The 14,955-nt window shown below is 36.5% G+C and overlaps 1 protein-coding gene across 1 annotated transcript; it reads left to right on the top strand.

Annotated features, from left to right (window-relative positions):
* The first annotated feature begins 1,049 nt into the window (after positions 1 to 1,049).
* Positions 1,050 to 14,703, top strand: LOC125809004 (tropinone reductase homolog At2g29260, chloroplastic-like). The gene is made up of 5 exons (XM_049488683.1): positions 1,050 to 1,243; positions 2,822 to 3,029; positions 3,710 to 3,926; positions 4,021 to 4,127; positions 14,387 to 14,703. The coding sequence occupies exons 1-5, from the start codon at positions 1,050 to 1,052 to the stop codon at positions 14,573 to 14,575; spliced, it is 915 nt and encodes a 304-aa protein (XP_049344640.1). The 3' UTR covers positions 14,576 to 14,703.
* Positions 14,704 to 14,955: the final 252 nt, after the last annotated feature.

The following is a 14,955-nucleotide window of genomic DNA, read 5'->3' as shown; positions in this document are numbered from 1 at the left end:
TGCCATGCTTACCTGGAAGTGGAAAAATTGTGTAACACCCCAAAAAAGAAATTCTAAGTTGAGACCAAACTATTCTTTATTTACGTATAAGGTCGTATCGGGTGATCTTAAATTTCTCATATGTGTAAAGTCAATTCTTTAGTGTGGAAATGGATTTGGATATGAATTAAGGTCACAAGAACTCCCTAACACAAAGTTGAGTTGAAAACTTCTTTACCGATTAAGTTTTGACATAAGATTCTATTTGAGTCAACTTCAAACGATCATATCTCTCAACATATAATGAATTAGGTGGCCCATGACATATCAAATTAAATGTCTATGAATCCTCTTTCTAACGCCACCAAGTTTGTTTTTCATTTTGAATTCAGAGTAAAAAGTTATGTCCATTTTAGTGAAGCCCTGTTAGACAATCAAAGTTCTCAGATGGCAATACGGCCAGTGGAATGTTCCACGGACCGTAGAGTCATCCGGGAAGGCTTGTTGCACTTTTTTCAGCAACTTAAGGCACACTTTCTAGGGATAACAACAACTCAAAGTACATTAAACCTGGTAAATGTCGATAATTATCGAACCATGCATAAAGTTCTTATGTGTCAAACCAAAGAGAATCAGACATTAATAGTATTAGTCATACAAGTCTTTTTTCCTATATTACGTCGATTTGATAAGTCGTGAACCATTAATTATATTTTATTACTAAAATGACAGCTAACTAAATATTTTTTTTACTTATTATTTAAATAAAATTAAACTATATAATTAAATAATTTTAAAATGCAATTTATACAATATTGGATAATTATTTAAACCTATATAATTAAATAATTATTTTCTATATATTGGAACATGATTGATGAATATAAAGATCCCAAGAATATATTCAAGCTTTAAGTTAGAAGGGTAAAAATTTGATTATAATTTTTGTATTAGATATTTTAATTGAAAATGCTTGGCCATGCCAAACAGGCCCTAAAGGACCATTTTTGTCATTTTCTCCAATGTATTTACATCATAAATGATAAACAAAGGGATATCGAGAAAGAAAAATGTGGGAATTGGTTCCTTCGCTTTCACACACTGTTTCTGTGAAGTTCAAATTTCAGATTCCAAAACCCAGAAATTGTATAACAATAAGGCCATGGATGAACAAGTACAGCTCAATTCGATGCGCCGGAAAAGTCAATCGATGGTCCCTTAATGGCATGAATGCCCTTGTCACTGGTGGCACTAGAGGCATTGGGTCCGTTTTCAGTTCTCTCTTTTCATTTGCTTGTGCTTTTTTAAGGATACTATATATCTTTATAGCCATGTGATATAAGCTTAAATGAAGAAATAATGATTCATATAGCCGATTCAAAATTGTTTGGGACTGAGGTGTAGTTGTTGTAATTATTGTTGTTGTTGTATTTCTTTATATCCATGGGATATGAGCTTAAATGAAGAAATGGAGATTTAATATAGCTGATTCAAAATTGCTTGGGACTGAGGTGTAGTTGTTATTATTGTCGTTGTATTTCTTTATATTCATGGTATATGAGCTTAAATAAGAAATGGAGATTTAATATAGCTGATTCAAAATTGTTTGGGACTGAGGTGTAGTTGTTGTTATTATTGTCGTTGTATTTCTTTATATTCATGGTACATGAGATTAAATAAGAAATGGAGATTTAATATAGCTGATTCCAAATTGTTTGGGACTATCTTTATATCCATGGTATTTGAGCTTAAATGAAGATATGAGGGTTCATATAGTCAATTTCAACTTGTTTGAGATTGAGGCGTAGTTGTTATTGTCGTTGTATATCTTTATATCCATGGGATTTGAGCTTAAATGAAGAAATGAGGATTCTCGTGGCTGATTCCAATTTTTTTAGGACTGAGGTGTAGTTGTTGTTATTGTCATTGTATATTCATAGGATATGAACATAAATGAAGAAATGTGGATTCATTTAGCCGATTTCAATTTGCTTAAGATTGAGGTGTAGTTGTTGTTATTGTCATTGTATATCTTGATATCCCTGGGATATGAGCTTAAATGAAGAAATGAGGATTCAATATAGCTGATAACAACTTGTTTGAGACTGAGGCGTAGTTGTTGTCGTTGCATATACTTATATCCACGGGGCTTAAATGAACAAACGGAGATTCAAATAGCTAATTCCAACTTGTTTGGGACTGAGGCATAATTGTTGTTATTGTCCTTGTATATCATCTTATATCCATTCACACATTAATTGAGTTTTTGCATAATTACTGTAGAATGTTGCTTGCTTTATTTTGAACTTTATGATTTCATTTATTATGGGTAGTTACACCATTAATTACTTTAATGTACAACAACGACATACCCAGTGTTATATCAGAAAATGGGTTTGAAGAGGGTAGGTGTACATAGTCCTTACCCTTACCTAGTAATTTAATTACTTTAATGTGACTTATAATATCCTTTTAAACTCATTTTTTTGCTAGTTATGAATTCTATTGTCAAAGATATGACTTAGTAGTGTTTTGAATGATATTGTAAGCAGTATTCAGAGGATATAACTGATGTTCGATTTTATTGTAAAATTTTTGAGGTGGAGTGGTTTTTGTGTAGTTTCTATAATATACATTTTATTTCAAGACAACCAAGGATTTCATGTACATTTCACATGATAAAGTTATATGCTTTGATCTTGTACTCTGAATCATCATTTGTTTTGAGACAGAAGAAATAACCAACATAGCTACAAGTCCAGTATTTTTTTATCTAGTTTTCTTGAAAATCTGAGTATAACTACGCATTTGTATTTGACAATGTGAATTGTTGTATAATTAGGCATGCGATAGTGGAGGAATTGTGTGGACTGGGTGCCACTGTGCATACGTGTGCCCGAAATGAAGATGAGCTTGGAACATGTTTGAGGAGCTGGAAAGATGAGGGCTTTACAGTGTCTGGTTCCTTGTGTGATGTGTCTTCTCAAGTTGATCGCCAAAAGTTAATGGAGGTTGTTTCGTCTACATTCAATGGGAAGCTCAACATTCTTGTAGGTATCTTTTCTTTTTGATTGTTTATTCTCTTAGGTAGAAAAGTTTTCCCTTTAAAATTATGACTGACTTGAGCCGAATGGATATCATATAATCGACCTCAACCAGTTGGAACAAATAGATGATTTATGGAAAGTTTTTTTTATCTTCCACAAAATGATTCTGTCTCGTAAGATGTTTCTGGAAAAGCTTATATATAACTACTCTTTAACAACCAAGAAATCCTAGAGGCCCAATGGTGTGCGGTTCGAATTTCTTTGGATAATTATCCCAGATTAGCACCAGATTATGTATGACTGTTGTTGGTGCATATAGAACTCATATACCAACATTAGATTGATAATTGGGTTAATCTGCAAAAGATACAGCTGAATTATCTTTCAGTGTTGAACCTTGAAAATTTTTGGCAAACTGGCATTTCTCCAGCTGCATATAAGAAAAAACTAAATGAGTAGGAGATTTAGTGGTATTGGGATCATTGTTGGATAATACATTGCATCATATATCTCTTTGCTCCTCAAGTTATACATGATGTCTGATTAACTAAGCATTCTTAATGTTGGACCTGGCACCTCAGTGTTAAAATAAATATCTGTGAACGTATGATGCATCTAGCTTTATTGACCGGATTGCATGCACTAATAGATGAACTAATTGGCTTTCTTTCATTGATCAGTAGATAAACAATGCGGGGACCAATATTCGCAAAGCTATGGTGGATTTTACAGCTGAAGAGTTTTCCAGCCTCATGGCAACAAATTTTGAATCTGTTTTCCATCTGTGTCAGCTGGCCTATCCCCTTTTGAAAGCATCCGGGGCTGGAAGTGTTGTGTTCACTTCTTCTGTCTCAGGTTTTGTCTCATTGAAATCTATGTCTTTACAAGGAGCAACAAAAGGTATGGTCTTTCCTTTTTTTTCAAGACTTTATGGTTGATAGAGAGTAACGATGATGAAATGCCATCATCTTTTCCACTTGAATGTTGTCCACAGGAGCAATTAATCAACTTACAAAAAATTTGGCATGCGAGTGGGCTAAAGACAACATCAGGAGTAATGCTGTTGCACCTTGGTACATCAAAACATCCATGGTGGAGCAAGTAATTCCATACTTTCTTCTCTTCAGTAATCCATGGTTATCTTTGATGAACTGCGTATTTTAGGTATTCTCTAAGGTTGTCTTTGGTCTCTAGTACATGCATCCTATTTTGTCTAAGATACCAGCATCATTAGAGTGTTATATGTTTGCTATTTTCCTTTTTGTTGAGGTTCATATTCAAGAGTATTTATATGTTTTTATATCCCAATGCTTATGCTTTTTCATGCTAATCCCTGACGCTGCTGCAAATGGGGAGAAAAGGAAACAAAACTGAGCACCGAAAGAGTGGCATTTTTATTCTTAAGAAGATTAGTTTATCTTAACAAAGAGAGTAGGTTCTTGGGGGTGGAGAAATGGTCAAGTAAGTTCTGAAATACAGGTGCTGGATTATATAAGAACTAGTAAAATTACCCGCGCTTCGTTCGGGTATTTAATATTACGGAATTTATAAAATAACACTTGAAACCTATCAATCATTAAAACGAAAACACTATATTATCTTATATACAAGATTACATAATAACAAACATTAATAATGAAAAGGAAAATGAAAATTATAACATCTTATCATATATCCTTAATAACATAAGCATAAATTAATGACTGTAAAAATACATACCAGGATCTGTAACATAAGCAATGGTGTCAGTGAGCCACTGAACAGGAGCATAGTACACGAATATTTAATTGTGCAGAAGAAGAAGAAGAGGAGGTTAAGAATTTCCGTTGTTTTAAAGAAATCCCTCTATTTATAGACAACAAAGGGTAGTGTGAGAAATATAGGAAGAGAATATTCTTGAATTGTTGTTGTCTACATTATTACAGAAAGACCCTATTTATAGACACTACAATAGACACCTTTTCCAACTAGGACACTGCAATACAATCCTTTTCTAAGTAGGACACTATATACTATTACTATTACTATTACTATTACTATTCTAAGTAGGATTGTATATACCTATTACTATTCTAACACTCCCCCTCAAGCTGGTGCACAAATCATATGTACCTAGCTTGTTACAACTGTAATTAATATGAGGATCGATGAGGAGCTTGATGAGATATCTGCAAGTTGATCACTCGACTTCACAAAATTGACATCCAATCTTAATGTGCTTGATTTTCTCATGAAATACTAGATTTGATGCATAATGCCGATAAAACACAGAGTGATAAATTACAGTGTTGAACTTCCCAAGCCAAGCTGGACTAACACATAGAGTGACTAAAACAATCGACATACAAGACTACTAAACTCCCCCTAAGCAACAAAATTAGGTGGTTGCTCCATATAAACTTCTTCACAATGCAACGATCGCCGGAATTGCTCAAAATCTAGTATAAAGTGTATGGATCATGTTGGAATCAATAGACGAGTCATTATTAAACAAGAAAGTCACCGAAAAACTGGCCGAACACATGCTCATATACTGGAGTATTAGAATTGATAGTTAAAAATGGCCATAATCTAAGAAATAAAATTATATAGGTAGGGTCGGAATGATGGCACAACCCAACTAGAAAATAGAACTTATATAGGAAAGATCAGATTGCCTGCACGATCCTATTGAAAAAGAGAAATAATATGAGTAAGGTCGGAATGATGGCACAACCCTACTAAAAAAGAGAAATTATATGGGTAGGATTGGAATGATGGCACAACCCTACACAAATCAGATTTGAGGAGTCACCGGAAAGACGATTGGAACTACGCAAATCAAATCTGAGGAGTCACCGAAAAGACACACAGTGCTATGCAACTCAGCTATGAGAAAGTAGTTCGGAAAAATCCACGGTACTACACAAATTAAATATGAATAGTCTAGAAAGATGCACGATGCTACGCAAATAAGATATGCCAAAATAGGTAGTCATCGGAAGGATGGCAAGGTGCTACACAAATTAAATATGAAAAATAGGCACCAAAAAGATGGCACAGTGCTACGCAAACCAAATATGAAAAAGTAGTCACCGGAAAGATCGCACGGTACTACACAAATTAAATATGAAAAAGTAGTCACCGGAATGATGACACGGTGCTACACAAATTAAATATGAAAAAGTAGTCACCGGAATGATGGCACGACGCTACACAAATTAGATATAAGAAAGTAGTCACCGGAATGATGGCATGGTGCTACACAAATTAGATATGAGAAAATAGTCACCAGAAAGATACACAGTGACCCAACTTTTGCTAACATAATCATTGGCCGGACGGGCGGCATATATGGATAATAGCCGTCCGCCGGCAGTGGAAGCTCTTTGATTGTTTACCAAGATCGTAGAGGCTCTGATACCATGTGAGAAATATAGGAAGAGAATATTATTGAATTGTTGTTGTCTACATTATTACAGAAAGACCCTATTTATAGACACTACAATAGACACCTTTTCCAACTAGGACACTGCAATACAATCCTTTTCTAAGTAGGACACTATATACTATTACTATTACTATTACTATTACTATTCTAAGTAGGATTGTATATACATATTACTATTCTAACAGGTAGTGTGAACAAATGTTTATTGTGCCATATCAGAAAGGTTACAACTATTTGGAAAAGTTGCAACCCTTCAGATAGGTCACAACCTTTCATAAAAGTCGCAACTCTTCATTAAAGTCGCAACTTTTCATAAAAGTCTCACCTCTTCATAAAAGTCACAACTTTTCATAAAAGTCATATTTTTTCATGAAAGGGGAAGGCTAGTTTTGGAAATAAATAAATTAAAAGAGAATTCTGCTTTGTGTGGCGCCACGTAGGCGGGCCTAGGGTTCTCTTTTATATATATTATATAAGGGGAACATGTAGAAGGATTCGACAATTGGTTTAGATCGGTGATTGTAAAACTTCCTTTTAGCGATCTTAATCTGCATTTAAAATTCTGGAACTATGGACCTAGCTGAACTGGAGAGCCCCGGATTCTCACGGGTATCATTGAATTACGCTAGGTACCATATGAATATGGTGGTTTGAATTAAGATAAAAAGTAAATGTCTTTTAGATTGATTGAATTTCTGGGAGGAAAAAGGAAACTCACTGATTTTGGCTGAAAAGTCGATGTGACTATGCAGCACACTGCCCACCGTATCCTACTTCCCTTATATTAAAAAAAGGAGGTAGTCATGGAAAGAATATGCTCATGACTAGCAAAGTGCAGACCAGACGAGAGATGTCTAGTCTGGATTGATGTCATTCTATAATGGTCTCGTGCTTTTTGAGCCATTTCACCCCTGCTGTTGCTGTCACAGTTACTATGAACTGCAAACTCAATCGTCAAGTCATGGTATAGACAGAAGAAGGGAGAGGAGCAATGATAGGTGACCTCTTTAGTCATTTGTTCAAGCTGAACTCTAAAGCCACGAAGTGAAGCTGAGCAACTTGCCAGCATGTGAATGGAGAGAGCCACTCAATCGTTGCCGAGGCGAGAGGAATATGATAGAGAACAGAGGCAGAGTTAGTGTATCACACACAGGAAATTGGCAAAAGGAAGGTGAGCTAGGCTTTCGCTAGAGAGGTTGGTAGCGAAGGAGTGTAATAATCTAGCCATAGCTCTTGCTTCGGGCAGAAAGGTTGCTTTGGCTCCTTTCATACTATCTCATCTATACCGAGGCTATAGAAGCTTAGTTACGCGAGGATTTGGTCCTACGGGGGGGACCCTTCTGGATCCTACAGCTCTGGCTGCAGTCTTACTTTCCGCAGTATAGACCTTTGCCTTACGATACACAGAACTGTACGACTTTAGGGATTGCCCTGGATCAAGGGAAGTTAAAACAGAACAGCTTCCGAGAATGTTTTAAGTTCTTCTACTCATGTTCCTCCATATCTCCTAGTCAGTTCACTCCATATTCACCTGGATGGCTGAAATTGCCGGTGCATATTCCATCTAGTAAGCTAGCTCTAGACGATATCTGGTCCAGCTTCCTTATTCCTCGAGACCTCCAGTATGGTCTCGCAATAGGGAACTCAAGTGTTGGAAAAGCTGGGATGGAGTATTACTCTCCAAATCAGTTTGCACGGTAGTTCGGCTTGACACAAACAACTTCTCTACCTCCTTATCAGTCTGCCAACGCTTCACCACTCGAAAGGATCGTTTTCAATTCAGAAAGTGGCATTAGAGAAGTGGATTCGAAGTTTGATCAACTGAAGAGAAATTTCTCAGTTGTCGAATTTCATCCTAATCCCTAATGTACGCCATCATTTGAGTTGTGGTGGTCTACTTACATAAGTAAAACATAGACCTAATCAGCTAAGCAGATCCTAGATAGGATTATCAGTGAGGAAGCAATCAAGAAAGAAGGAATAAAGGTATTGTATACGAAACTTTTCCCTTCATGTATAATACAGTCAAAGCTCGTAACATGACACTTACTCATCAATCAATATACTTTTGTTTCTTTTTTTTGTAGACTCTATTTCGCGGCAAGGGCAAGAAAAAGATAAGAGCCCTTCGAAAAATGCAAAGAGGGAACTGGTCCTTCCTGAAAGTTAAATACTTGAAGTCAAATTGTTGGTTTAGACATGCAGTTTTTGTCAGTTAATATTAATCTTCTCCCTTTCTTGTTTCAGAATATCGAACATTCTACTGGTGTACCTGGCTCAAGTCACTCGTCTGCTAATCGTCATCAGATGTTTGTTGCTGATGAAGTAAGTACACATTCTTATGAAATACATTATTATAGAAAATATGTTTGTTTATTTGTTAAAAACGACCTTATGTTTTAAATCTTTTGCTAGGATGTTGCACCTTTATTGTCCAATGTCAAGTCACCTGCAGCACAATACTCAGCAGAAGTACTTGACAAAGCTAAAGTTGAAGTTCAGAAGCTACTAATGATGCCTTTGCAACAAGTGTTTCTCCCGAAAAACTATTCATCTTTAGAGGCTGCTCTTCTTATATATGCTGAATCACCTGATCTCTCGGTTGAGAAAGCACGTAATATGGAGGAACTCAGAAGAAATCTTCCATCTCTACTCATAAATTTTCAGGAGGCAAAGAAGCAGAAGGACGAGTATTACAAAGAGAGTGCCAGGAAGGTAATGTTGGTCGATGATATTTTTAACAGGAGCTTCACACTGAACGCAAAGACCTTCTCGATGGAGTTTAGAGAAGATCTTTGAGTTTAGTGTGAAGCTCCTGTTTTCTAATAATATCATCAACCAACATTACCTTCCTGGCACTCTCTTTGTAATACTCGTCCTTCTGATTCTTTGCCTCCTAAAAATTTGCGAGTACTCGTCCTTCTGCTTCTTTGCGTCCTGAAAATTTGCGAGTAGAGATGGAAGATTTCCTCTGAGTTCCTCCAAATTACGTGCTTTCTCAACCGAGAGATCAGGTGATTCAGCATATATAGGAAGAGTAGCCTATAAAGATGAATAGTTTTCCGGGAGAAGCACTTGTTGCAAAGGCATCATTAGTAGCTTCTGAACTTCAGCTTTAGCTTTGTCAAGTACTTCTTATGAGTATTGTGCTGCAGGTGACTTGACATCGGACAATAAAGGTGCAACATCCTAGCAAAAGATTTAAAACATAAGGTCGTTTCTAACGAATAAACAAACATATTTTCTATAACAATGTATTTCATAAGAATGTGTACGTACTTCATTAGCGACAGACTTCTCATGATGATTAACAGACGAGTGACTTGAGCCAGGTACACCAACATAATGTTTGATATTCTGAAACAAGAAAGGGAGAAGATTAATATTAACTAACAAAAATTGCATGTCTAAACCAACAATTTAACTTACAGGAAGGATGAGTTCCCTATTTGCATTTTTCGAAGGCCTCTTATCTTTTTCTTGCCCTTGCCGCGAAATAGAGTCTACAAAAATATATTGATTGATGAGTAAGTGTCATGTTACGAGCTTTGACTGTATTATACATGAAGGGAAAAGTTTCGTATACAATACCTTTATTCCTTCTTTTCTTGATTGCTTCCTCACTGATAATCCTATCTAGGATCTACTCAGCTGATTAGGTCTATGTTTTACTTATGTAAGTAGACCACCACAACTCAAATGATGGCGTACATTAGGGATTAGGATGAAATTCGACAACTGAGAAATTTCTCTTCAGTTGATCAAACTTCGAATCCACTTCTCTAATGCCACTTTCTGAATTGAAAACGATCCTTTCGAGTGGTGAAGCGTTGGCAGACTGATAAGGAGGTAGAGAAGTTGTTTGTGTCAAGCCGAACTACCGTGCAAACTGATTTGGAGAGTAATACTCCACCCCAGCTTTTCCAACACTTGAGTTCCCTATTGCGAGACCATACTGGAGGTCTCGAGGAATAAGGAAGCTGGACCAGATATCGTCTAGAGCTAGCTTACTAGATGGAATATGCACCGGCAATTTCAGCCATCCAGGTGAATATGGAGTGAACTGACTAGGAGATATGGAGGAACATGAGTAGAAGAACTTAAAACATTCTCGGAAGCTGTTCTGTTTTAACTTCCCTTGATCCAGGGCAATCCCTAAAGTCGTACAGTTCTGTTTATCATAAGGCAAAGGTCTATACTGCGGAAAGTAAGACTGCAACCAGAGCTGTAGGATCCAGAAGGGCCCCCCTGCAGGACCAAATCCTCGGGTAACTAAGCTTCTACTGCCTCGGTATAGATGAGATAGTATGAAAGTAGTCAAAGCAACCTTTCTGCCCGAAGCAAAAGCTATGGCTAGATTATTATACTCATTCGCTACCAGTCAGTTAGTTTGAACTTGACGAAGTGGGGTCAGAGCGGATGTAAAAAGCTCAAGCAAAGTCAAGAACACAACTCTTTGCTGGTAGCATAGACAAGAACAATTTACTTTGCATCATCATGTCAAAATTTGTAGTTGCATCAAATATTCATTATTTCAAAAGAAAATTCCAAACATCAATCAAACAAAACAGGTGGATCAAGTTGATGTTACAACAAAAGGGACTCTTGTCACCAGGTAAACAAAATTCAAAGGAAGAAAATCAATCAAGCATTGAGTGAAGGAGAAACATCAACCAACAACAAAAGTAAGGGAGGAAGCGCGAAAGAAAATTTATGCCCCATTAAAGTGCTGGAGGAGACCTGATGCTAAATGCAATCAGCTTGGACATGAAGCAGTGATTTGTAAAAATAAGGCCCTACATCATAATGCAAATGCTCAAGTTGTTGATTAAGAAGAAGAGGATCATTTTTTTGTTGCACTAACCACATGACTAATGACAGTGGTCTATTCAAGGAATTGAAGCCCACTGAAGTTTCCAAGGTTTGGATAGGAAATGGAGACAAGCACTGGAATTGGAACTATAACTATCAAGACAAGCACTGGCACAAAGAAAATTTCAGAGGTTCTTTATGTTCTTGAAATTGATCAAAATTTGCTAAGTGTAGGACATCTGATTGAAAAAGGATTCAGAATTTTTTTCGAAGGTCATCACTACCAAATCACTGACACTACTGGAAATGAGCAACTAGATTATTCCAGAAAGGCAAGCATTATTGTTGCTGAAGAAGGAAGATATGACAAGAGGATTACCAACTCTAGTTGATCACCTACCACGTTGTCAAGCTTGTCAATTTGGTAAGCAGAATAGGAAGCAACATGGCGGACTTCTCAAAGGTCACAACTGATTAACACAGATGTTGCAGGACCTTAAAGAACACTGTCCCTTAATGGTAGTCTATTCATTGACACTTATACGAGATTCTGCTGGATTTTTTTTCTTCATGAAATACAAATCAGAAGTGGCCGGAATTTTCTGGATGATGGAAAATCAAAGTGGTTACAGCACTCAATCCCTTGCGGTCTGACAATGGAAAAGAGTATAATTATGAAGAATTTAACAAATTTTGTGAGGAAGCAAGTATTACTCATGAGCTCACTGCTCCATATACTCCGCAATAAAATGGAATTAGTGAAAGAAAGAACCGATATATAATGGAGATGACGCGGTGCATGTTGCATGACAAAGAGTTGTCAAAAAGTTTTTGGGCTGAGGCAGCTAATACAATAGTATTTCTCCAAAACTGGCTTCCCACTATAGCATTGCAGAGTAAAACTGCATTCAAGGCTTGGAATGGATTCAAACCATCCCTAAAGCTTCATTAAAATATTTGGTTTTGTTTCTTTCTTTCATGTGTCGCAAGTTAAAAGAGACAAACTTGATAAAAAGTCAGTTCGTGAAATCTCTGTGGTTTATAGCTCATCCTCCAAGGCCTACAAAGTAATATTCCACAAATTTGCCTTACCTTATCAAGGAAAAGTTTGCCTTAGAACCTTGAGGATGACAATGCACATGAAGCGAGGTGAAGTGAAGCGCTCAACACGTTATGAGCCTCGCTTCAGGGATTAAGCGTGCTTAAAGCGCGCCTTTGACTACACTGACTTCTATCTGAAACCTACCAACAAAGTAATGTGACAATTTGTAAGCCTACAAGGCATGACGAAGCGCTTCAAGATTTAAAAAAATGGAGAAAGACTATGGAGCATTAGATGCTAATGATCAAGAAAAACAATACTTGGGAGTTAGTTGACAGATCGAAAGATAGGAAGCCATTGGACTAAACTGGGTGTTTAGAACCAAGCTTAGTTTTGATGGTTCTATCAATAAATACAATGCTAGGCTTGTTTTCAAGGGATATGCCCAAATATTTGGTGTTGATTACTCAGAAACCCTAGCTCCAGTAGCCGGATTGGATACCATTAGACTGTTGCTAGCAATAGCAGCACAAAAGGGCTCAAAAATGTACCGGCTAGATGTGAAATCTGCTTTTTAAATGGTGTAGTGCGGAAAGAAATTTATGTAGAGTAACCCGAGGGTTTCGTTGACAAGGAACAGAAGAAAAAGTATGTCTGGTTAAAAAAACTTTATAGCCTAAAACAAGCTCCAAGAGTGTGGTATAGCAGGATTGATGATCACTTGTTGAGTTTACGGTTTGTAGGAAGTGTATCTGAAGTTACTCTTTATGTCAATCATAAAGGAATTGATCTTCTCATTGTTTCCGTTTTATGTTGATGATCTCTTGGTGACGGGAAAAACTGTGTGGCTGGTTGAAGAGTTTAAGAAGAAAATGGTGCAAGTCTTTGAGATGCAGACCTTGGACTAATGAAATACTTTCCGGGAATGGAAATCAAGCAATGTTGTGATGAAATTTTTATCTGCTAAAAGAAGTATCCCGGGGAGATACTTAAGAAATTCCATATGGGAAATTGCAAGGCAACAAGCACACCAATGAATCTAAAGGAGAAGTTAAGCAAAGAGGATGGAATTGATAAAAGTGATAAAGGAAATTTTAGAAGCTTGATTGGATGCTTGATGTATCTCACTTCTACAAGGCAGATAATCTATTTGTTGCAAGTCATTTATCTAGATTTATGCATTGTGCTACTGAAATGCATTTGCGAGCAACAAAAGGAATCATAAGACGCATTAAAGGTACTATCAAATATGGTGTCAAATTCAAGAAGTGTGAGAATTTCTAGCTGTATGGTTTCTCAGACAGTGATTGGGCTAGATCCATTGACGACATGAAAAGTACATTAGGATATTGTTTCAGTCTGGGATCAAGGATTTTCTCTTGGTGTTCAAAAAAACATGAAATTGTGGCACAATCAACAGCAAAGGTTGAATTCATTGCAACAACGACATCAACAAATCAAACCTTATGGCTGAGAAAAATATTTTTTGATTTGCGTATGGAACAAAAAGTTAATGCACTAGCTATTTCGCATAATCCCGTGTTAGATGGGAAGACTAAACACTTCCACATCAAGCTATTTTTCTTGAGGGATGTGCAGAAAAACGGAGAAGTGATTCTTGTTTGTTGCAAATTTGAAGATCAACTAGCAGATGTACTTACGAAATCCCTCTCTATCAACAAGTTCGAGTTACTAAGGCAAAAACATGGAATTTGCAGCTCCTAATGCAAGGAGTATTAGTTAGTTACTTTAGGATTGCAGTATCTATTTCTAAGTTTCTTATATGGAGGTAGTTACCATGGTTAGCACCATGATCTATTTCAGTTTATTTCTTGTATGTTTATGTATCTATTTTTCTATAGTGTTAAACACACTCTACATAAGTTTTTCTCTCAATCATCTTCTTCATTTTTAGTTCCTTATAATTTCATGCTTTCTCGTTTGTATCAAACTAGACATTCTCTTCATTGTCTTATTTTCCACTTTCTTATAAAAAAAATAATAGTTTCTGCATCTAACCCTTCATGTTTTAGATTCTTATTTGTAGCTGCATCAAATATCCTTTTTCATGTTCAGGTCCTGAGTAATAAAGATTATTTACAAGAAGTATATGACCGCACTCCACTGGGGCGCCTGGGAGAACCATCTGAGGTTTCATCTCTTGTGGGATTCCTTTGTTTGCCTGCATCTTCCTACATCACCGGTCAGATAATCTGTGTTGATGGTGGAATGTCTGTAAATGGCTTCTACCCTCACCATGACTAGAGGAATAACTGCTTGTAGAGTAATGCTACAGATTTGCAGGAGAAAAGTTTGTCGCGTGTGCATCTCAAATGCATCATTGGCTGGACATTCCATGAGTAGTGGAGAAGTTGCTTCTTAGCAGGTTTGTTATTTTGTTTTGAAAACTGGATCAATTTTTCACATGACTTTGTGAGCATGCTAAGAGATTTTATTTTGTTCTGTCAGAATTTCGGCAAATATGAGGCCACTCATTAATTTTCACCTTCAGTTACTCCCTTAAATGTTTTCTCATTTGAATAATTTGAGCTAATAATATTAATAATATTGTCATTAACAATAATATAATCATCATATATCATATTCATTCATTCATATATCATTTAAAGTGAGAAGCTCCAACC

This window comes from Solanum verrucosum, unplaced genomic scaffold (genome assembly GCF_900185275.1).
Source record: "Solanum verrucosum unplaced genomic scaffold, falcon-dt-bn FXZP01000699.1, whole genome shotgun sequence".
Taxonomy (NCBI): Eukaryota; Viridiplantae; Streptophyta; class Magnoliopsida; order Solanales; family Solanaceae; genus Solanum; species Solanum verrucosum.
The sequence above is the reverse complement of the archived record's forward strand: the minus strand, read 5'-3'. Positions and strand labels throughout refer to the sequence as shown.